Consider the following 22917-nt stretch of genomic DNA (forward strand, 5'->3'; position numbering starts at 1 on the left):
GTCTGTTTTTATCTTTATAAATAGATGTTTCTGTCATTTGTATCTTCTTCTTTTTTTAACTTTTTCTATCTTTATATTGCTCCAACTATTTAATTTTTTCGACTAAAATAAGGCCAACTGCAAAATGGCAAGGCTCATGTCTGCCAAATGATTCTCACGGACTGCCAAACGAAGCAACGTGGAGAGACCCTCTTCACAAATCAAAAACAGATAAGGCTAAGAGGATCACCTTGACAAAGATCCTAACTAGGCTGAAATTTTGTACCCCGAATGCCATTAAGGATAACCGAGTAGGATGTCGTCTGTACACATTGCATTACCAATGACACCCAATCAGCGACAAAGCCCATATGCGACATCATGAGCTCCAAAAAGCGTCACTCCACACGATTATAGTCCTTGCTCATGTGGAGCTTAAGGGAAAAAGGACGCTTGAAAAAATGGAGAAGCTTATAGGCGATCAGGATATTGTCAGATATCAAACGCTCAGACTAAATGCACCTTAAGCCTTATCGATATAAAGATGGACCTTCTAAAATCGATTAACCAACAGCTTCGATATGACTTTATAAAGAACATTGCAAAGACTAATCGGGCGAAAATGGTTCATACTCTTTGGGTTACCAACCTTTGATAGGAGCACTATATTGGTCCGATTCACAGATTCTATCAAAACCTCACCTCAAAGTACAGAAAGACAAAAAGTTGTAACGTCATCCCTGACCATGTGCCAAAACCTATGATAAAAGAGAGTTGGAAAACCATCTACCGCTGCAGCCTTCGTGGGATGCATACTCTTAACAGCGGCCAGAACCTCGTCCAGGTGAAAAATCGATAATAACTCAGCGTTCAGATCACCTGTGATACAAAGGCTAACACCACTCAACCCATACTCAAGATTGGCAAAAGCATATGGGGAAAACAAGTGTGCGAAATACTCCTTAGCAAGCAACGCCATCCCCCCTCATCCGAAACCCAACCTCCCCATACCATCTTTCAATCCCTAAACCGTATTGGCCTTGCGTCAATACAAAGTGAAACGATGTAAGAATGTAGTATTTTTGTCCCCACTCCACAACCAGTTTGCCCGAGCAAGTTGCTCCCGATAGGCTTCCCTCCTTATCCGCCTCCCAATTAAGAGCAAGTTTACAACAATATTTCAGATAAGACACCATCATCAGTATCCAAAAGCATTCAACTCATCCAAGCGACGCTTCAAACCCATGTAAGTTTGTTGGCGTTTTGTCCTCCTGTCTCGGCCCCAACAAGCCAAACCAACCCCGACCATAGCCAGACAAATCGATAAGAGATCATAGTGGAATTCCAGAGTTGACGCAACTCCTTCTCAAAGCCTACCTCGCGAGTCCACCAAGATTCAATGCGGAAACCCTGTGGGAAATCAAACTTGACAGGACCATGCACAAAGGATGTTGCAAGCAAAACAGGAGAATGCTCAGAAATAGAATGAGGCAAATGCCACACTCTGTGAGGCAGAAACCTATCCCACCATGCGGGCGTGGCCACCCCTTGATCAAGCTAGTCACGAATATTCGTCTCCGATAGGCAACCCTGTTCCCAAGTGAACCACTGCCCTTAAAACCCTAGATCTAGAATATCACATTCATGAAGCGCATCCCGAAAATGCCCCATACGTCGCTGCTGGCAAACCAACCCCCTCCCCCCCCCCCTCCGGCCCTCTTTTCAAAAGAACAGGCAATCTCATTGAAGTCCCCTTTCACCAACCACGACAAACCTTGATTGTGACCCAAAGTCTGAAGCAAATAACCTATCACACAATCCGAATCATAGATAATCACATCAATGTGAGAAAGAGAAAAACTACGGAGGGAAACAGAACAGCTTCATCATCACCCCAAAGAAAGACCCCCTCGAGACTCGTCCGCACCCACATCAACCCCAAACAGAAACCCACACGTCGAATGACCTCCATCTTCCTACAACTTACCTTAGTTTCCATAAGAAAAAGAACCTAGGGATTGTACTATTTCAGCAAATGCTGAAGCCAACGAACAGCTCACGGGTTTCCCAGACCGCATATGTTCCAACTAACGATTTTCATGGCTCCCGGCAGGCCAGCAGAGCAAGACCCGCCGATGTCTCATTACCAACACCAACACTAGAAGACCCTTCATAGAAACCATCAGCCCTCTGCCCACAAGCACTCCATACGCAGAAGCAGTTCTGGCTCGCTTCTTACCACCACAAGACCAAGAAGACAAACCTCCAAATCCTTGCATGCCTCGAAATGTGTAGGATCGCCCTTGAGATTAAACCTTAAAGTAGAACTTGCCATTTTCACGAAATCCATACTTTGGCGGAGATACTTGGGTATTCGTATCTCTCTGTCTTCAAATATTTTTCTCCCTCTTGACACCACATCTAAATCATGTTGATGATATTTGAGCATAATTTTATTCCATCGATCTAGCATTTGAATCATGTCTATACATGGTTTTTCATGTTTTTAAATTGGTCGATCAATCTGAAATTCATGTAGGGACCACGATAAATAGGTTAATTCCATAGTTGTAAATATATAATTTGCATTTTACGGATTTGATGATTATGAATTTAAATATTTTAATTATTAATTGCTGTGAATTTAGAATATATGTAAAATATGGATTCATATATTCATGGTCTAAATTTGGATTCATATAATTATCAACTTTTAAATTTTTAGTTTTAATTTTTTCAACTTACTAAATTCAAATTCCAATACCCAACTAATAATTTAATTAGTTTGAATATAAATAATAATCAATTTTAATACAAATAATAAATTTTGCAAAAATTATAGATATTTAACCTGGTAGAGCAATTATGGGACAATAATAGATGAAAAGCATAAATTTGGATATCCCTTCTATGCAATATTACAATCCACTTTTTGACTAAATTGATATCACTATCACCAAATCTCAACTCAATTGTAAAATTATTAAAAATTTAATATTTTTAGGGTAAACTACACCTATGGTCACTTTTATTTATTTTAGGTTACATTTTGGTCACTTAAGTTTAAAATATTACGTTTTAGTCACTTACGTTATCGTGTTGTAACATTTTAATCACTGAGCCGTTAATTGCTGTTAACGGTGTAACGGTAAGCTGACGTGGCACGTTAAATCATCATTTCAAATAAAAATTTTAGGTTAAATTATACAACCGATCCCCATTTTTTTTGTTTTGGGCAATTTAATTTTTTTCTTTTATATTCTTTAAACTTTACTCTCTCTTTTTCTCTTTATTTTCCATTATCTTTTGTTTCTCCTTCTATTTTCCTACCTTTTCCATGTCTTTTAATATATTAAAAAGTCGAATTGGCAGTGAAGAGAGAAGTAGGAAGTCGAAAGCCATCATTGCCTATAATAAAAACCCATAAACCCGTACCATGATTCTTTCTTCACTGCCAATTCGACTTCCTGATATGTTAAAAGAAATGGAGAAAGTAGGAAAATAGAGGGGGAAGCAGAAGAAAATGAAAAAAAAAGAAAAAAAAAAAGAAAGAAAGTTAAAAGAACATAAAAGAAAAAAATAAATTGCTCAAAGTGAAAAAAATATGGGGACCAATTGTATAATTTAACTTAAAATTTTTGTTTGAAATGATAATTTAATGTGCCACGTCAGCTTACCATTACATTGTTAATGGCAATTAATGGCTCAATGACTAAAATGTTACAACATGAAAACGTAAGTGACTAAAACATAACATTTCAAACATAAGTAACTAAGATGTAACCTGAGGTAAACAAAAATGACCATGAATATAGTTTACCCATATTTTAATAAGCATTAAATACAAACTTTACAGACATACAATATGATACTTGAAACTCAAAATCTCAAAATCATCTTTCCCTCAACTTTACCATTTCAACTAAATAATATATAATTTTCATATTATTTTATTTTTATATATATATTTGTTACAGATAAAGTGTCAAATGTCAATGTGCCATAATCTAATTACTATTAAGAGCCAATAAGAACATTTATACTAAAAAAATCCATTTAGATCTAAACTTGTTAACTTGACAATGGGTTCAATTTTTAATTTCTTTGTTCATCTTTTCTTTCAAAAAAGGTAGCAAATAACTGAACTATAATGATAATTTGCAATAATAAGAGGTCTGAAATTTGATACTATTTCCGATAATGTAATGATTATAAGTTCTAATTTATGCTGCCAACTAAGGACTCAAAAGGTCAAAACAGGGGCAGTAGTTTACTGGCAGATCAACCAATAATAATCAAAGCAAAGCCAAGTGAAGAATAAAATCATTATTTTTCACAGCAAAGACATTCCCCCATGGTTGATTCTCAGTTTGGCTGGAACTTGATCCGCCTTTATTTGTTGCCCACAAATGAGAAAAAGAAAAACACTAGTAGTAGTATATGCTCCGACTCTTTATCCTTGTCAAGTAATTGTGTGGTCAATGCATATTTGGATATACAATATGAGGATATAATGCTCTAAAGACCTAAATACATGAAAAAACTTCAAATTTTTTGATATACCCCTGTTTGACCCACTTGAATCCGAATAACACATGTAAGTAATTCACATTTTTTTGGTATAAAAAGGAACCACAACCCTAGAATAGGAAAATAGGTTGCAAATACTAAGATTCGCGTACGAATCAACTGGATTAATACTCGCATTCCACATATTTAACCAACACAGATCCACTCTAAATATATTACCAGACTTGAATGATCAGAACAAGGATTTGACTAACAGGGAAGTGGAATACAAACTCCAATTAATGTTTATAAGAAAAAAAGATTATTCATCCTTTACATTAACTAATATGCATTAGATTAGAACATAAAGGAGGCTTAGATAGTTCATCTAAGGTAGTTTTTGGGAGGGGATATGATATTGGAGCATACAGCCTATAAATCGTAGCTAAGAAAGCTGAAGCTTTGGGTGATACATCCGGAATGGGTTTTTTCTCTTGAAGAGGTAATCTCATGCAAAAGTACTCTAACCAAAGGAATAGGAGGAGAAAACCTAGTATACAGACTAAGGCAACTATGATATCTGTACATATAGCACAACTTTGAAGGAACTTAATAATCGAGATCTAGCTGAAACAGTGGCCATATTTGCACGGACAATAATGCTTGGCAATTAGCACAGAGCCATCACCATTTGAGAAAGAAACTATATTGCTTCGTGTAGGAATAGCAATTTCGGAATCGGAGTAATTTGCTTCATTATCAAACGGAAACTATATTGCTTTGTGTAGGAATAGCAGTTCCAGAATCTGAATCATTTGCTTCACTATCTCTCTATATCATACAAAAATGCAAAGCCTAGATTAGGTTACTGAAAGAATAAGGGGGCAAATTAGAACATTTGGTCAAGAAGCCCAATAATAAGTTTATACATTAAGAAACTTACATGCTCGACTGGAGGCACGGAATGATCTCGTGTTTTCTTGGGAAGATCCCTCAAAGTACCCTGCATGAAAGTTCATTTGTGAGAAACTCAAAACATGTAGCCATGCTGAATGTTCAACAAGGGCAAAACATCGGTACACTTAAAAAAATGCCCAAAAGAAACAGGATAAAACTTTAAAGGTAAGAAACAATGGGGAGGGTTTAGTGGAGGGAAATGTATTTCCTCCCTCAACCACAATGGCAGACCTTCTCAATCCACATTTGTGAATCAGCAATATAGTTTACCCCACCCCAGATAATGAGCAGAGTTTTTATCCATGTTCAATATGCTAAAATCGGACAATAAAAAATGCTTTCCTGACGGAGAATTTTTTCAGTGCTAATGCGGAGCAGAGAGAGAAAGAGGGAGGGTGTCAGGAAAAAGAAGGCAGGTAAACATCAAAGAAGAAAAAATCCCAGAAACTCATGATATTGCTAAAATCACAATCTTCTATGCATACAAAAGAGACAAATATTACATACTATATATAACTGCATAATGTGCAATGTGTTCTGTGCAAGTGTTTTTGTATGTAGAACAAAATTCAGAGGCAGAGGGGGTAAGAGAGAAAGGGCAGAAGGTGCAACGGGTATCAAAAGGCTAGTGTCAACAGGAAACACAAAGTAAATGAACTAAACGAAAAAAGTTAAGAGACTGCATGTTGGATGCAAGAGGTATCTTGAGAGTTAGACAACCAAGGAAGGTTGCAGGAGACTTATTGGAGTCAACATCTTAGGTTAAACAGTATATCTAGGTAGAAAGCAGGGAATAGTATTCGGGATATATAATTCCAGGATGAAATTAAATTGAGAGCAGAAAAGTAAAAAATAACTCCTTGACAGTGAACTGATGATAGTGATAAAATTGCCCAAACTATAAATAGAACTATGATGGCAAATGTAGCAACAGAATCATGGGGCAGTAAATTTTCTCCACTGAAAATGAAAAACATGGACAAAGCGAAGGACTGAACTATCAATAACAGCAGAGATACCAACCTTATTTGCCCAAAAAAGTCCACAAGCATTGCACAAAGACCTTGGACCAGATGGACCACGTCGCATCATTGGGGTTGAATTTGAGCTAATGCCACAGTGAGTACATCTGGAAGAGTGAGAAATGGAATTATATTATAACTTAATTGAGAATTCACCAGGAAATCTTATAATGATGTCAGTAAATGAAATACCTTACAAAAGAGAAAAATGAGAAATATAGTGTAGTTCAGGGAAATACAATAATAAACAACACTTTGGAAGCTGGTATAAAACTCACGAACTATCTGGTAGGTTATCATTATCCTGAGTACTGCAGCTGTCAGTTCTATCAGACTTCTTGGAAGATGTAAATTGACCTTTATTACGCTGCATCCTGATACACTCATACATATCAGAAACATGAACTCGGCAATTGTGGAACAAATAAAAATTTGTCAATAAGGCTGGACAGTCCCTAATGAGTTTTTCTATATTCCTTTTCAGTTAAACAAAGCATCCTAAGATACTAAGACTTCAGTTTATATGAAGCGTTGTATATATAGTTCTAAATTATGCTGTTACTTGATCAAAAAGAAAATGCTGTTAATCATTACTAGATATAGAATCCTCTCCCATTTGTCCATGTCGTTCTACAGTTGCATTTGCACTTAAAGCAGCCAATTAAACTTTGAAGGAAAATGGTACTCCCTGCTATTGTTAGAATTCTTTAACTTCTTTACCCTTTTAAGAGACCCTTATTCAACTTCAATCATTTCTTCTACAAAAGGAGTGTGTCTAATTGAAAACAATTAATGAGACAGAATCTGTTAAACTTGCCTGACCAGGACAGCTTAAACTTTTTGTTTCCAGTTAGAACAAAATCCCCTAAATCACCAATATTAAACCGATAATGAATTGATTATTAACTTGGTGCTAGAAACCCTCACATTTCTTGAGACACGAGATGCAAATAAGGTTGCTTGAGTGAAATAAGGTGCAATATGTATATCGGTGTATTTATGGATGTGCTGTGTATAGATATAAAATAAGTTTAAGATATATAATGATGATAATGAACTCTAAACACTGGTCCAGTTATATACAAAACATGCAAAATTTTTGTTGAATATTGTCGGCTAATATCCATGATTTTCTTAGGGTCCCAGTCCCACGTTTGTAACTGAATATTCAAATTTTAAGAAGTAGAGTCAGTTATTAATTTTGAGAAGTAGAGAGTCAGTTATTATTTCCTTTCTTACTAGTAAAGATTTATTTACTGAAAAAAGTTCAAAATGAAATAAATAGAAGAGAACTTCAATGCAGGCATTTTTTATGGTGCTATGTCTAGGCGCACCAGGCGAGTGACTGATCAAATGTGCCTAGCCTGAGTGGGGACTGAGGTGCATTTGCTCTATGATTCTAAAGTGCAGTCTGATCTAAGAAATATTTCCTTTTAAAACCTGATATATTAATTTAACAGCACTGTTTTTACTCCTAGATTCTTAAAGATTTGCTAACAATTTTACTTTAAAGACCAGAGGACATAGCAATATCTCATTAACTAGATTCCTCAATAGAGAAGACAAATTTAATATAAGCTTCTCTATCCAGTACCATATGAGTATGCAACAATGATTATTGATCACCCTTTAGAATTAACAGGTACTCTACTTTTATTGTCTCCCCAAGCTATGCCCTTTACAAAGATCCTTGGATTATAACACTAAAATATATAGCATACAGAAAAATTGTGACGTATGCAATGATCAGATTCAATAGCACATGAAAAGGAGCAACATAACTTCTATAAATACAAAAGTTGTAATAAAAATTATTTGCTTTTGGCTATACCTTACAATCAACATATCTCTCATAGAATAAACCATACTCTCCTTAAAGTCTTAAAGCTCAGTAATTTCTCAAACCTCTAAAGGGCCAGTGTTACTATAACAATTTCTAGGATAAGTTGTTAGCATCAATTGCAAGATCAATAAAAAGGATCTTTCTAGTTCAAAATTTGACAAAAACTTTTACAAGCACAGCCAGGTAAACTAACTGCATTTCAGGGAAGGAAAATGCACACCTAAGAGCAACCTCCTGGCGAACACCATATCTGACTTTCTTATCAAAGCATCGCTCTTTTCTCTTCTGACGAAACCTATCTAAAGAAGCTGCCCTATGCGGTTGATTAGATCTCGGAAAGTCTACACCACTCTAAGCATGAAAAAGGGTAACTTTAAAATAAAAAAGAACAAAAGAAACGTAAAATAATTTCTAAATTCAACAAATTTAAGAGAATTACCCTTAGGTTCTGGGATGACATTTCAACGCCATGGGGACCTGAAGTCAGTTCACATCCACCCAACAGTAATAACACCGCATGGAACTGAATAAAAAAACGATTCAAAATGGAAATCTTTACAATGTGTATTTCATTGGGGAAAATTCAGAAAAACATGAATGATGAAAAGTATGATTTGAAGTCCCGTATTGTTTTAATAACTCAAAATAAGTGGAAATGAAGTCATGTCTCTCTTCAATTTAAGTCGTCAATGTTGGTTATTCAGAAACCAAACAATTCAGCAAAACCTAATTGGCTTAACTGAAAAAAAAAACTTAAAAGGGAAAACGATACCTTATTAGGAGTAATAGCATCGAAAACATAGACCTGGCCGCGAAACGAAAGAGTGAGTTGGCTGGCGTCGTCAACTCGCTGAACGATAGCCAAGTCAGCGGCGGAAGCAGCTTCGGCAGTGGCGTAGATGGGATCGGTGTGGACGCCCTCAACTCCGACGCCGTTGTTAAGAGGGTGAGCGTCGTAACTAACATTTTGATGGTTATCGACGGATGCGGAGGCTGAAACATCGTCACGTACGTCCACGCCGGAGCTGGTGACCGGGGCGGGGACATTCATGGGCTGGGATTGTCCGTACATCGATGAAAATTGGGATGTTGAAGTATTACAGGGAACAAAAGGGGGGAAATGTGAAGCGGAAAACCCTAATTAATTAATTAATTAATCAATCAATCAAAGAGAAGTAAATTAGTGGATAATTTTTTTAAAAAAATGATTTCTTTTTGGGAGAGTTTAAAGTGGGAGGGAATCGAAGGAATTTCAAAACAGTACATTAAACAATGAATATTTATCACCTATCACCGTAATTAAAACTAATTACTGAAATAGCAATACTATAATACCATTTAGACCCTATCAAGATATATATATATATATAATATATATATCAGGATTTGAATTTGAATAAATCTTGAGTTGGTTTCATCATCTCTGAATGTTAGATAATATAAAATTTATAATAAAAATTGTTAGATAATATAAATAAGTATGTATCTACTTATTATTTAATATAAAAATATTAAAAGTTGAATAAATTATATATCTTTTTAAAATGACATATTCAAATTAATGCATTTATCTTTCTTTCAAAATTATCTAAAATAATATAAAATACTATAACAATAATATTAAAATTAAAAATAAAAATCAATATTTACTTTTATCAAACAACGTAATCATATTTTATATTTCGTGCTTCTATTTATTAATTTTTCAACACTTAAATTTTCAGTTTATCAAAGATACCCTAAATTCTTATCTAACTCTTGAACAAATTTACAAAGTTTACACAAAATCAATGATCAACATTGTAACGACCCGATTTTAGCCGGTGTCAATACATGTAGTTTCGAAACTAAATTCCGTAAATCGAATTAGTGAAATTATTAATAGAAGGATTTATATATCTAGTGCAATATTATATTATTGAATTGTCTAGTTATTAAATCGAAAAAATTATTAATTATAATACAGGGATTAAATTGTAAAAGTATAATTGCTATTGAGTTTTAATTTAGAAAATGCAAGAGGACATATATAACATATATAACAATTCAACCGCCTCTCATCATGACGAGTTTCTAAGTGTGAGTTTGGATGGACGATTGGGTGCGATGCAGTGCGTTTAGCTTACTTTTTGTCTCATTCTACAGTATCGCTACAGTATCTAATCTCACTGCCACCGCTATTTTTACACTAACCGCAGTTAAACGCACCGCCCATCCAAACCCACCCTAAGTCAAGATCCTCTCCAAATTCTTCTTCTTTTTTTACCTTGAATTCGATTTTTTTAAACCCTACCATAGATTTGTTGAGGGAAGATAATCATATTACTCTAGTGATGATGGATATGATCATTTTTATTAGATTATTAATTAAAGGGTAAACTACAAGTTTAATCACTTATGTATAGTTGAAATTACATATTAGTCATCAAACATTAAAATTTTACTATACTATCACTAATGTTATTGAATTGTTACGTTATAATCACTAAATTGTTAATTATTGTAAACGATGTAACAACAAGCTGGCGTGTGGCCATTAACATTGTTCCTCTTTTCTTTTTCTTTTTTTTTTCTTTCCTTCCTTTTTGTGCCAACTTTTTTTTCTTCTTTTTCTTTCACTCTCCGTAAAAGCGTCAATTAGAGGATGCACTCTCCCAATCAGAACTCATCTAGTATGTTTACCTTCCTTTTCCATTGCTATAAACTTTTGGCAGTAAAATTTTTTAATATTACGCAAGTTATTTGAATGTGTCTAAGTTTAGTGATTATTCATGTTGAGGAGGTCGACTCTTTTGAGAAAAAATTTTAAAACCGACACTTCAAAAACTTCTCTTAAAAAAACCAATCCACATTCAACATAATCTGAAGTTTTATAACTTGTTAGCTTTTAGAAACAAATTCAAAATTTGCTTCAAATGATATTATGACATCCGAAATATACTTAGATTTGCTACTCCTACCTCCCTCACAACACCCTGGTTATTAAGTTTCGATTTGGATGAGAGACGTGATTAGTTTTGGTGAGATTGAAAAAATTATAATAATAAGATTAACTATTGAAGCGGTAAAATATGTGTTTGGATGTGAACGCAACGGTGATAGTAAGATTAAAATGAAAATGTTCATTAAGGATATTAATCTAAAAAAATATTGTCAAATTGTTTTTATATTTTAATAATATTTAAGATTTTAATATATTTTATTTTATAAATTTATTTAATTATTTTAATTAATTTATTAATTATATAATTTAAAATCTCTTTATATTATTAAATAACTTAAAATTCTTTAAAATTTTAAAACGATAATGAAATTAAAATCTTAAGCATATTTAATTCAAAATATTTTAAGATAACATAAATAAATAAAATAAAATAATTAAAAGTTAATAATTAAGAGAGAGAGTTGAAGGAAGGTTTAACGCATTGTTAATTCATGTATAAATTTGATGGTTAAAACATAATTTTATTTTAAATTATGTTTTAGTCATTAAATTTTTAAAAATTACATCAACTTGTAAGTATATTGTTAATCGCAATTAACAGTTCATGATCTTAATTAATAAATTGATAACGGTAATGATCATTAATAATTTTTTTATATTTGATAATTAAAACAAAATTTAAACCATATATAAGTGATTAAGCCTGTAATTTACCCAGATTTCTTAAATGGATATATTATTAAACTAGAGATAGTTATGGACCGAGTTGGATCAGATTTAAGTTGGGTGTGATATCAAATATCATACATGGTTATCAAGTCTAGCTCGACTCAAAATATGAGCCTCAAATTTTGCCCTGTCTCAAACCATATCTATAAATGATTAATCTAAATTTGTTTGAGCATGTTCGTATTATTTTTAAATAATATTCATTAATTTTGTATCTTTTCCTTTTATTAAAATTTTATAAACATCTTAGCATGTGTCGTTTAAGAGTTTAAATTATATTAGTATGATATTAAAAAACACTTTTAGACATTCAAGAAAGATGTGCCACTTCATTTAAAAAATTGAATTAATATTATACACTACATAAATTTTTCTAAATAATATTTTAACTGTAAATGGTGTTGACTAATTAATAAAATTAAGATAAAAATTAACAAACACTAATGGTAACCTACTATTTATGGTTTTTGGTCAACTATATTTATGATTTATGATATATGATATGGTAGGATAAAATTTAAAATTTTAAAATTTATGATTTTAAAGAAAGGGCTAGACTAGAATTTAGAGTCTAAAATATATATGATTTTAAGGTTTAAGATTTTAAAGTTTAGAGTTTCATCTAAAAATAAATTAATTTTATTAAATTTAGAGTTAAAAATAGTAATAAAAGTTAATTTGATGTTTTTAATGTATTATATTATTCATGCACTTTAAAAATATATGAAATGGTATGTTATTATTTAGTACCTAAAAGTGATTTTTAAGATTGTAGAGTTGAGCTCAAGCTTTAAATATTGATTCTGGATGTTAACATGTGTATTTTAAAGACAATGATTAATTTAGCCCTCTAACTTTACAAAAAAAAATATTTAGCCATCCATTTAAATTTTCGTCTCTCTTAGCCCTTAAACTTACGTTGTTTGTCAAATCACCCCAAAATGAATGGAAAAATTAACGGCTCTTAACTTTACTAATGTGGCATACACATTGATTGTCATGTAGATGCCACATCAGTAGTTAATTAATTTTTTAATATTTAAAATTTTAAAAAAATTAAAAAATATTAACATTATTAAAAAATATATAAAAGTTTTAAAATTTTAAATTTAATTAATTGTTGAATTAAATGAAAGGCTAAAATATTGTTTTTTATAAAATTGGAAGGTCAAATGAGTTGTTTATTTTAAATGGATGTAGTTTTCATAATCTAATAGTTTTATGGGTTAACTATATAAATGGTCACCAACTGTGCTCGTGTTTCTGTTTTGGCCATCTAACTCTAAAAAAATTTAATTTAGTAATTAATGCTTGAATTCGTTCTTATTTTGGTCACAAGTTGTTAAATTGATAACGAAAAGCCTTTTTACTTAATAATAACATATTTAGTCCTCAATACTTACATATTCTATCAATTTGATCCTAATTCTAAAAATTTAATTTAACCCTTCACATTTATAGATTCCATCAATTTGATCCTCAAACTTCCTAACTAAAACTTCCAGCTTTTATAATAGAAGCATTACACATCTATAGATTTGTAAACCCCCCCCCCAAAAAAAAACTCCAATAAAACAAATGGTTAGAGGCTTTGTATTGGTATCAAAGTAACCCAATAAAACTTTTTTTTTTTCTAATTTGCAATACTCAAACTTAAAATTTTAAATATTAATTTTTATCACTTAATCCAATAAGTATATAATTTGTAAGCAATATAAGTGACATCCAAGAAAACAAAGACACTTTTTTTACTTAGGTATGAAAAATTATAAAATAGTTATTTAGTCTAAGGGTGTCCAAACTTAGAATTTGTAAATATAAAGAGTTAAAATTTTGAATTATTTAAAAATAAGATCAAATTGATAAAATATGTAAATATTGAATACTAAATATGTTATTATACCAGATAGAAAAAGACTTTTTTCCACCAATTTAATAACTGTCGGTGACTAAAATAGGAACGAACTTAAAAGTTAATGTCTAAATTAAAATTTTTTAAAGAAAAAAGAAACGAGGGGAACCATTTGTATAGTTTCCTCTAATTTCATTTAAACCCCTCTGAAACTGAGGACCAGCTTTCAAGCTTGGACGAACTGTGAGTAAAGCTCTTAAACAGTTTTAGCCTGGACTTACTGTGAACACTCTCACGACAGTCATAACGGCTCCTTGTAAAACCCCATCAATTCAAGGTTCAGAACCATCATCGCCATCCCCTGCTAATTCTCCCCTGTTTCTTTTGTTTATGTTAAAAGTCTTGAAGATATGGACCGATCTTCTTTTACAAGCCTCTATAATTCTCGCTACATTATTCATGTTCCTCGCCGTGCACGATATCTCCAGAAAGATCGTCCCCAAAATCCGCTAACGGAATCGCGCTGACTTCCTAGCTAAGCGCCACTTCGTCGTCGGTACTCAGCTCCTCGCTCAAGCTCGATCGTCGGCCAACTCTTTAGCCAAACAAGCCGAATCCGAAGCTGACAAAGCCGTTTCTCTTGACCCAAAAGACGCCGCTCCTTACACCCTCAAAGCCTTCGCCGTTGATCTCCAGGGATTCAAGACCTCCGCTCTCCATTCCCTCAACGTCGCCCTTTCCCCTTTCACTGCCAAGTCGTTGACTGATAAAGAATGAGGCGACGCGCTGTTTAAACGAGCCGAGTTGAAAATGGCCTTGAACCGACGCGGCAACCGAGTCAACTCAATAATCGACGATTTGACTGAGGCTGTAGAGTTGAGTTCGGATAACGTGAAGGTGTTTTGTTTGTTAGGGAAGTGTTATGAAATGAAGAAGATCAAATCAGAAGCTAAAGCGGCTTTCAAGGAGGCACTTAAACAGAGCCTAGCTCTTACGTCGCACGCGCTGCCCTTCACCGGTTGCGCAGGTAGGTGTGGCCTCTTTCTTCCAGCATCTTGATTTTGACATCATCGCGGTTTCAACATTTTATTCATTTTGTAGCTTAATTATCAAGGATAATTATTACAATTTACAAATATAAGAGATAAATGCCTATTTTGCACCTTAAATTGTTAATAATATTATATGAAGAAAGTAATGAAATCGAACTCTGTTGTGTCTTTCCATGTTTTAGACAATGCAACCATTTTTCAGTTCTTAATTCTTGTCTGAGGTTTCCCTCTGCAACTCCTGTTATAAAAACCAAAAGCTGAAATTTGATTTGAGGATTTTCACCAATTAAAAATAAAATATATACTAAAAATTTATGTATTGAATGCAATTTGAATATATATTGAGTATATGTAATTACCAAAACAAAAAATAAAATAAAGGTTTACATCTATCATTATGAACAACTAACTCTCTTTAGAACTGATTTATCCTATTGCTTACTTTTATTCCAAGCCAGAGTCACCTAAGATGTTTCTTCTTGTTAGGCACTGTGCTTCCGGTTTAGTTTAGCAAACCATGACGGTAGAGGGCTCTGTTCGCAACCAATGTGCCTAAAGCATTTCAAGCGTCTTTGGAGAGCTTGAATCCGACTTGCTCTTCACGAGGGATGAACATCAGTGTTCCATTTTCTGCTGAAACATTCAGAGGAAATTGATGATGGATCTGCTGGTGCATACTTCCCTGCTCAAAGGAAAAGAAAAACTCAGTCAGAACTCGAAAGCAGCGGATATTTAAACTTATTGCAGGTGTGCAGAAATGTGGTGCCAGACTTGAGAACTTTGATTTGCATTGATCTTAAGTCCATGAATGGAGAACGACAGAATCAACAGACAATAATCATAGAAACATTTCTTAGTTCTACATTAGAATTATGATACAAGATCAAAGGAATTCTAAACCATTATGAATAATTAAACTCTAAATGAAAAAAAAGAGTTTTAACCTGTTAGAAAAAGAAAAGAGAAATCTTCCCAATAGTGTCGTAAGAAAATTACAGTCTATCATGAAGGATCAGTAGGATCTGTAAGGTAACTATATTGTCTCTGCAAAGTCGGATGCCCGCAGGCGAACATTGATGGCCCCTTTTGCTGCCATTTGTTCTTTAACTTAATTCCGAATAAGAAAGACCGAAGAGGGATTCTAGATCGTGATCTTGACACGGATTGTTGATTTTTCGATGTTGCAGCTTCGATTTCCTTGTCCAACTCGACCATCAAATTCTCAACTTCCTCCTTGAGTTGTTTTACACAGTCGAAGCCTGCATTTAATTCGTTGGAAACCTTATTGTTTTCTTGTTTCATGTTTATAATCTCACCTTGAAACTTTGCGGCCTGGTATCCATTGAACTGAGGCTCTCCTTCATGGCCACTGACATTGCTGATCCTTTCTATCTCTTCTTGGATGTTGCACAACGAAGAATATCGACATTGCACTTCGTCTTTCAACACCGCATTGTTTTCCAACCATAGCGTCAATTCAGTTTTGATTTCTCGGAAATGAGCGTAAATGGGGCGTGCCTCTGATCCAACAGGCTCTTCCTTTCCACCTGCTTCTTGCTTCTTTCTTTCTCTCATTTTTGATAACTCAGCTTTCAAGTCCTTGACTGAATTTTGATATTTCTGTATCTGATGAAAACATGTGCTGAACCTCAACCAAAAGGCTAGATTTTCCTCAAGCAACTCATCTATGTCAGACCGGATTTTATCTTCTACGGTTAAAATAGAACGAGATCGAGTCAAACTCCTTGCCTGCATAGCATCTCCTTTACTTTTCTCACCTGCTTTTTTAATGGATTCACCTTCTCCCTCACCTGGATTTTCAATGGATTCACCTTCTCCCTCACCTGGATTTTCAATGGATTCACCTTTCCCCTCACCTGCTTTTTCAGTGGATTCACGTTTCCCCTCGCCTGGATTTTCAATGGGTTCACCTTTCCCCTCACCTGCTGCTACAGGTGATGCCTGAATAGACTCTGTCAACGTAGATTCCGGGCTCATGATTGCATGGGATGCTTCATATTCTGACAAGTTCCCATCCTTATTTTCGTCGATAAAGCTCAAGTGTTGGCGTGAAGATTGAATCTCTTCATCTCTGGCTGCGAGAGCACTCTTCAGTTCCTTGATCTGAGATGCCAATTCGTAGAAACTGTCTCGGTTTTTCTGATCTACTTCTTTAAGCTTCTTTCTTACATCCTTATAATTATGAAGAACTGAAGAGTACTCATCGAGTAAAACCTTTTCCCTCTCATCCAATCCACTCAAGTACAGGTTCCTCCAGTTTGGTAGCTCTTCTTCTTCGGTCTCTACTTGTGGATTCTCTGTATCAGTGGTACAGCTTGCTGTTTTGGACAAAGATTTCTTCTCATCTTTGAATTCATTTATCACTTCCGAATCCTTTGTCGAATCAACATCAAACTTATTTCTTGATTCAGAGTCAACAGTGTTTATTTCTTCAGCTGAGACGTCTTCATCCTTCTCTTCCATTTCACTCCCAGTGTCTAAGGCTGGACTATCCCTAGGAAGCAGCTCGGTACAATATTCTTTGGTTTTCCTATTTGGTTTGGCATCCACCTTGGGCTTTCCTTCTTTGGAGAGTTCGGCATTCTCGACCTCCTCATCCATCTTCACCGCATGTAAATTCACTGATAAATGATTGATATCACAACTTGCTGCAGTGAAATGAGCTTTGAGGCTGTTATTTTGTTCTATAATAGTTTTTAGAAGCTCTTTAACCCCACTCAGTTCCCCCTCCAACACACTAATCCTCTGTTCCATGCTGTCCGAGCCTTCAGCTAGCACTTCCTCATCTTCTTCGAGGCTCTTAACGTGTTCCTGAAGCTCATCGGCATCCGATTTCAATCTTTTTACCGAAGCATTCTCAGAAAAGACTGCAGTTTCCATGTTAACAACTCTTTGTACAAGGTCATCAATTTTATCTGCAAGCTGCGACATTGTAAGAGAGGAACTCGAGTCTAATTCAAGCTTCTCCTCTATCTCCTTTTGCAGTAATTCCATATACTCTCTCTCTTTTTCCGCACTGTTGAATTCGTAAACCATGTTATCAACATCCCTAGCTGAACTCGCCTTCTTTTGCTTCTGCTGATCTGTTTGTGGGGAATTAAACTTCTTCCTAAGAGCTTCAAACGCCTCATTTACTTTCTTAATCCTCTTGGATTCAACTCTTCCTTCTTCAGTTGATTGCTCATGTGTTTCTTGCAACTTAACCAAAGACTCTTGGCACGTTTTAAGAACTCGATTCGCCATCAAAATCCGAGCTTCATTATCGTCGATGGCAGATCTAATATCGTACTCATCCTGCAAACTGTATATCCTCTTTTGCTTTTCGGTTATGTCGTTTTCGATCTCGCACAACTTGTTATACCCTTGCTCATACGAGTTCTTCACAAGCTCCCTTTCGGTTTGCATTTCTAGAATCTCCTTTTGAAGCTTGTTTATTTCTTCCAATGCCTCCTCTTTGCTCAACCCCGAATTCAGAGACGAAGCAGCTTTAGCTGAACTAAAAGCCTTCTTTAACTGTCCCTTTCGCAACAACAACATCGACTGGCTCCGGAAATCTGTCTTTGGCGAAGGAACTCTTGATCCCGGTTTCAACGACTTTGATTTATTGAGGCTTGAAGAAGTCAATACAAGGCAACTATTTTCGTCATCTTCATCATGAAGGGAATATGGAACTTGATCAGGGAACACAGTGGCAATGGTGCGGTTGGCACTTTGTAGATCCCTTGATAAGTAATCAAATCTCTCAGCTAATGCTCGATAAGCTCGATAAGTGTCTTCAACAATGGCTAAAAGCTCTGGTCTCTTTCTATAATACATATTTGCTCTTTGTGCAAAGGAATCTCCATCATCATCAATGATTTCAAGCATGTTAGAGACTTTCTCCTCCACATCTGCGATTAAAGTCAAAATTTCAACCATTACTTCAAAAAAAATACAATACAATTCAATCTGTTGGACACTAACTAGTAGCTTAGTAACTCTAACTCAGGTTTTAAGTGTCCCCTACAAGCATATGTCTAACAAGAATATGTTCTTTTTTTTCATGTATTTAGTGGGTTACATCATCATACCCATGTTTGAATGAGTTGGATATAAAAAATACCTTATAAGCATTTTTTTTTCTCAAAACAAATAGGATTTAGTTACGTAACTTCTTGTTATGGTACTTCCCATTATCGACCCAAAACCTGAATATAACTCGAAATGACCCGTGACCCGAGCTTGGACCCTACAAGGTGGATACGTTAAGAGTTTGTAGGGAGGGTTCATGGGTAGGAGTCGCAAGCCAAGTTCGCATGTTTCTAGGTGTTTGCAGGCAGAGGATGCGAAATCAAGCGAGTTGACCGGCAAACACGTGTTAAGTCTAGGTCAGTATACATGTCAGCATACATGAAGCTTATCTAGGACATCATTTTGATAATCAGTAAGTGTATTTTATCAATACCTTATCTAGGACAGCAAAATACTCAACACTTCTAATTTTAATTTTTCTTTTAAGATATTATCGTAAAAAAAAATTAAATGCATGAAAAAGCTTATATTAAACTGGGACCATGGACAAAAATCAGGCTTGTGTTTGATAATTTCCATAATTCTAACAAAATGAAAGAAAATCCATCAACCATGCAACGGCAAAGATCTGTGAACCATGGGGCAGACAAAGAACAAGCTACAGATTACGAGATTCTACGATTGGCGTTTTATTTTTCTGAGAGCATTAGTATTCGTCATGTATACGATGAATTTCGTTAGGGAGTATAAGATGTGATAATTCACAACTTAATCGATCCAAGTAACCTAGATTAATGCCCACATCAAAGTTCAAACCCATTTAAAAAAAAAAAAACAAAAATCAAATGATTAGCGTAGAAAGCTTTATTACCATGAAGATTCTGTTCCAGCCATTTTGATTGCTTAGTTCTGATGTGGCTAGCCCACCACCATGAATACGCATTGCTCGCAACTTTCTGCAACATCATTTATATATTCTTTTGTTTCTCTCTTAATCTAAATCTCACCCCTTATCTGCAAATAAAAGAAAAAGGGATCCCATCGACAAAGGCAGTGAAGGCTTCGTTGATCGTCAATCAGTTAATCAAAATGTTGATAACTTAGGGATTAAGAAAAAAAATTGAACTCAAAAATGGAGTTAGAAATGGAGGAGAGGATAGCTCGCCCGGATTAAGTGTTGAATCCATTGATAAAAGCTTTAATATAGGAATCACCAAATTAAGGTTAACACGTGAAAATGCATTAATTATGTCTTTTGATTAATAGTTTTATCCTTAACTAAAAACTAAAAATAATAGAAATTCTATCATAGTATATTTGTGATTTAGAGTATAGATATATGATTAAAATAACATACAATAATGCTAAGTTGGCATCGAGTTAGTTTGTGACACTAACTCAATCAACAACATTATTAATACCGATATAACTATCACACAGTATGCATATTTCTACGTGCTTAAAATAAAAGGTGTATTTGAACATAACATAAATAAATTATGAAATGTATGGTTTGAATCTAATTAATAATAACATATGGAATATATACGATATTAAAATGATAAAATAGATTATATTATGAGTAAAATGAAATTTAAATATGTAAATATATTATATTAAAAATATTAAATATGCTACAATTGTTTATCATGGTGCTGCCATTAATTCAGAGTTAGTATCGAGTTGACTTATGACACCAAAGCAATATAATTTTAACGCGTAAAGGGCTTTATAAATAGTATAAATTAAAAATTCAAATTCAAAATGAATTTGAAAAAAGAAAAACGTCGAAATACATCTCAACCTAGACATTTATATGTCTAAGTATGCACGTAGTTTTTTAAATTACAAAAATATTATTAGTAATAACATGTCGAAAAAAAGTAAAAATTATGAAAATCAAGATTATAATAGTGATTCTTACTCTTTTTTTTCTTATTCGAACTAATAAATTTTATAATTTTTTTAATGTTTTACAATTTTTCAAATAATTTTTGTATAGTTTTTAAATTTTTATGATAAAAAATTACATTCAAAATAAACAAAAGAAAATAATGGTGATCTACCAAAATTAAGCTTTTAGCGGCGTTTTTAGTGGCATTTGGACCAAAATCGTCGCAAAAGTTATACATTAGTGGCGCTAACCGAAAAACGCCGCTAATGACCTTTTGCGGCGTTTATGAGAAAATTACCGCAAAAAGTCAAGTATTAGCGGCGCAAAGAATCATATTATTTTAAACAAAACGGCGCCGTTTTGCTCCCTATATTCTCACCCATCATCCAAGTTTAAAATATATGTTAAAAATGAAAAAAATTAAAATACTATTATTTGAAATGATTTTAAAATTTTTTGAGTACATGACTGATTAACTTTTTAATTTATATATTAAATAATTTCTTATATAATTGTAAAGAGATAATATTAATTTTAATATATTAAAATTATCATTATAGTTTAAATAATTTAAGAGATAATAAATAAACTTTACATATATTAAAATTAAAAAATTGCTAACCCATGCATCTCTAGAGAAACAAAATTAATTAGTAAATTGAAAAAGTTATTTAAATTTCCTAAAATATTGAACGAATATATAATTACAAAGAGAAAAAAAATTTAAAGCTTTTTGTTTTTTTTTTCATATTTTGAAATTTTTGGTTTTGTTTTCTTATAAAAAATTATATAAAATTTCAAATTTTATCTAATTTTTAAATATTACTAAATTTTCAAAATTATTTATTTAAAATTGACATGAAAGATATAATAATTCAATATAAAAATTATTTTATTTTACAGTTTAGAGTTGAAGTTTTGGTGTTTTAAGGTTTTTGTTTAAGGTTCATAATTATGACAAGTATTAAGGTAAAAAATTAATATGTTATCAACGTATAAATATAAGTGATTAATTTCTACATTAATTAAAAGTATAATGGAGCACATTAACTAAAACCAAATATAAATGGAATTCATACTGTAACATACAAAGAGAAATGTAGCACATATTTACATAAATGAATGTAATTAAATTAATTTCTAGGATTTAAGATTAGCATGTGCTTCTCCTGCATATCCATATATAAATATTCTTTTAAATACATACGAAAATATAAATTGAAAATACCATAAACAAATTTTGTTCAACATTTAATTATTCATATCATTTATCCAATTATAGTATCAGGTGAAGCGTCTTGGACAAAAAATTACCTCTAACAACAAACCTATTAACCCACAAACAAATAGAGACCCACTGAATCGAAAAACTAATTGAAGCACAGTAGAAATATAAATGAAAATCCATATGAGCATAAAAAATGTAATTAAATATTCCTCTTAATACATACAAAAAACATAAATTGAAAATACTCATATCAAATGGCCGACAAACAAGTTTCATTCAACATTTAATTATTACTAAAGTCAAGCATTAGCGGCGCTTATGAGAGAAAAGTCGCAAAAGGTAAGCAATAGCGACATTTTTCTGATAAACGTCGCAAAAAGTGAGCAATAACAGCGTTTTTTTATAAACGCCGCAAATAAGTAGTTAATTTTTGAGAAACAGCGCCGTTTTGCAAAAACCCAAAATCTCTCGTCTGTCCCAAAACCCTTTCCTTCTTTCCCAATTTTTTCCCAAAACCCTTTTTCCCAAATCAGTTCCACCTCCCTCCCCGAAATCCCTAATTTTTTCCCCAATCCCTTTCTTTTTGTCACAGTTGTCCTTCAATTCTCTATATTTTCCTTCAAATCGCTTTATTCCAACTGATTCTTTGCCTTCTCCCTTTCGTTTCGTTTCCTTCGTTTCATTTCCTTTCCATAGCTTTCGGTGGTGGGTGCTTTTCCATTCTCTTAATTTCCCTTTCCGCTTTTGTATTTTTGTCTATCTATGATTGATTTTATTTTCTCTTTTAATAAAATTATTTTAGTTCATTTTAATTTTACTCATGTTGAATATGTGATTCAATCGAATTTGCCCTTTTTTTCTCTGCTTATTTTAGGG

At 33.4% G+C, this 22917-nt stretch overlaps 2 protein-coding genes across 2 annotated transcripts; both read right to left on the reverse strand.

The window, feature by feature from the left end:
• Positions 1–4759: 4759 nt before the first annotated feature.
• Positions 4760–9553, reverse strand: LOC105770829 (GATA transcription factor 25). Its single transcript, XM_052630644.1, has 8 exons — positions 9083–9553; positions 8750–8833; positions 8531–8661; positions 6746–6841; positions 6469–6574; positions 5432–5491; positions 5274–5319; positions 4760–5209 (listed from the first exon to the last, which is right to left on the reverse strand). The coding sequence occupies exons 1-8, from the start codon at positions 9380–9382 to the stop codon at positions 5112–5114; spliced, it is 921 nt and encodes a 306-aa protein (XP_052486604.1). The 5' UTR covers positions 9383–9553; the 3' UTR covers positions 4760–5111.
• A 6105-nt stretch (positions 9554–15658) lies between these two features.
• Positions 15659–18892, reverse strand: LOC105771040 (protein NETWORKED 2A). Its single transcript, XM_052630927.1, has one exon. It carries the CDS (start codon positions 18824–18826, stop codon positions 15890–15892), a length of 2937 nt encoding a protein of 978 aa, XP_052486887.1. The 5' UTR covers positions 18827–18892; the 3' UTR covers positions 15659–15889.
• Positions 18893–22917: the final 4025 nt, after the last annotated feature.

Source organism: Gossypium raimondii, chromosome 5, assembly GCF_025698545.1.
Source record: "Gossypium raimondii isolate GPD5lz chromosome 5, ASM2569854v1, whole genome shotgun sequence".
Lineage (NCBI taxonomy): Eukaryota > Viridiplantae > Streptophyta > Magnoliopsida > Malvales > Malvaceae > Gossypium > Gossypium raimondii.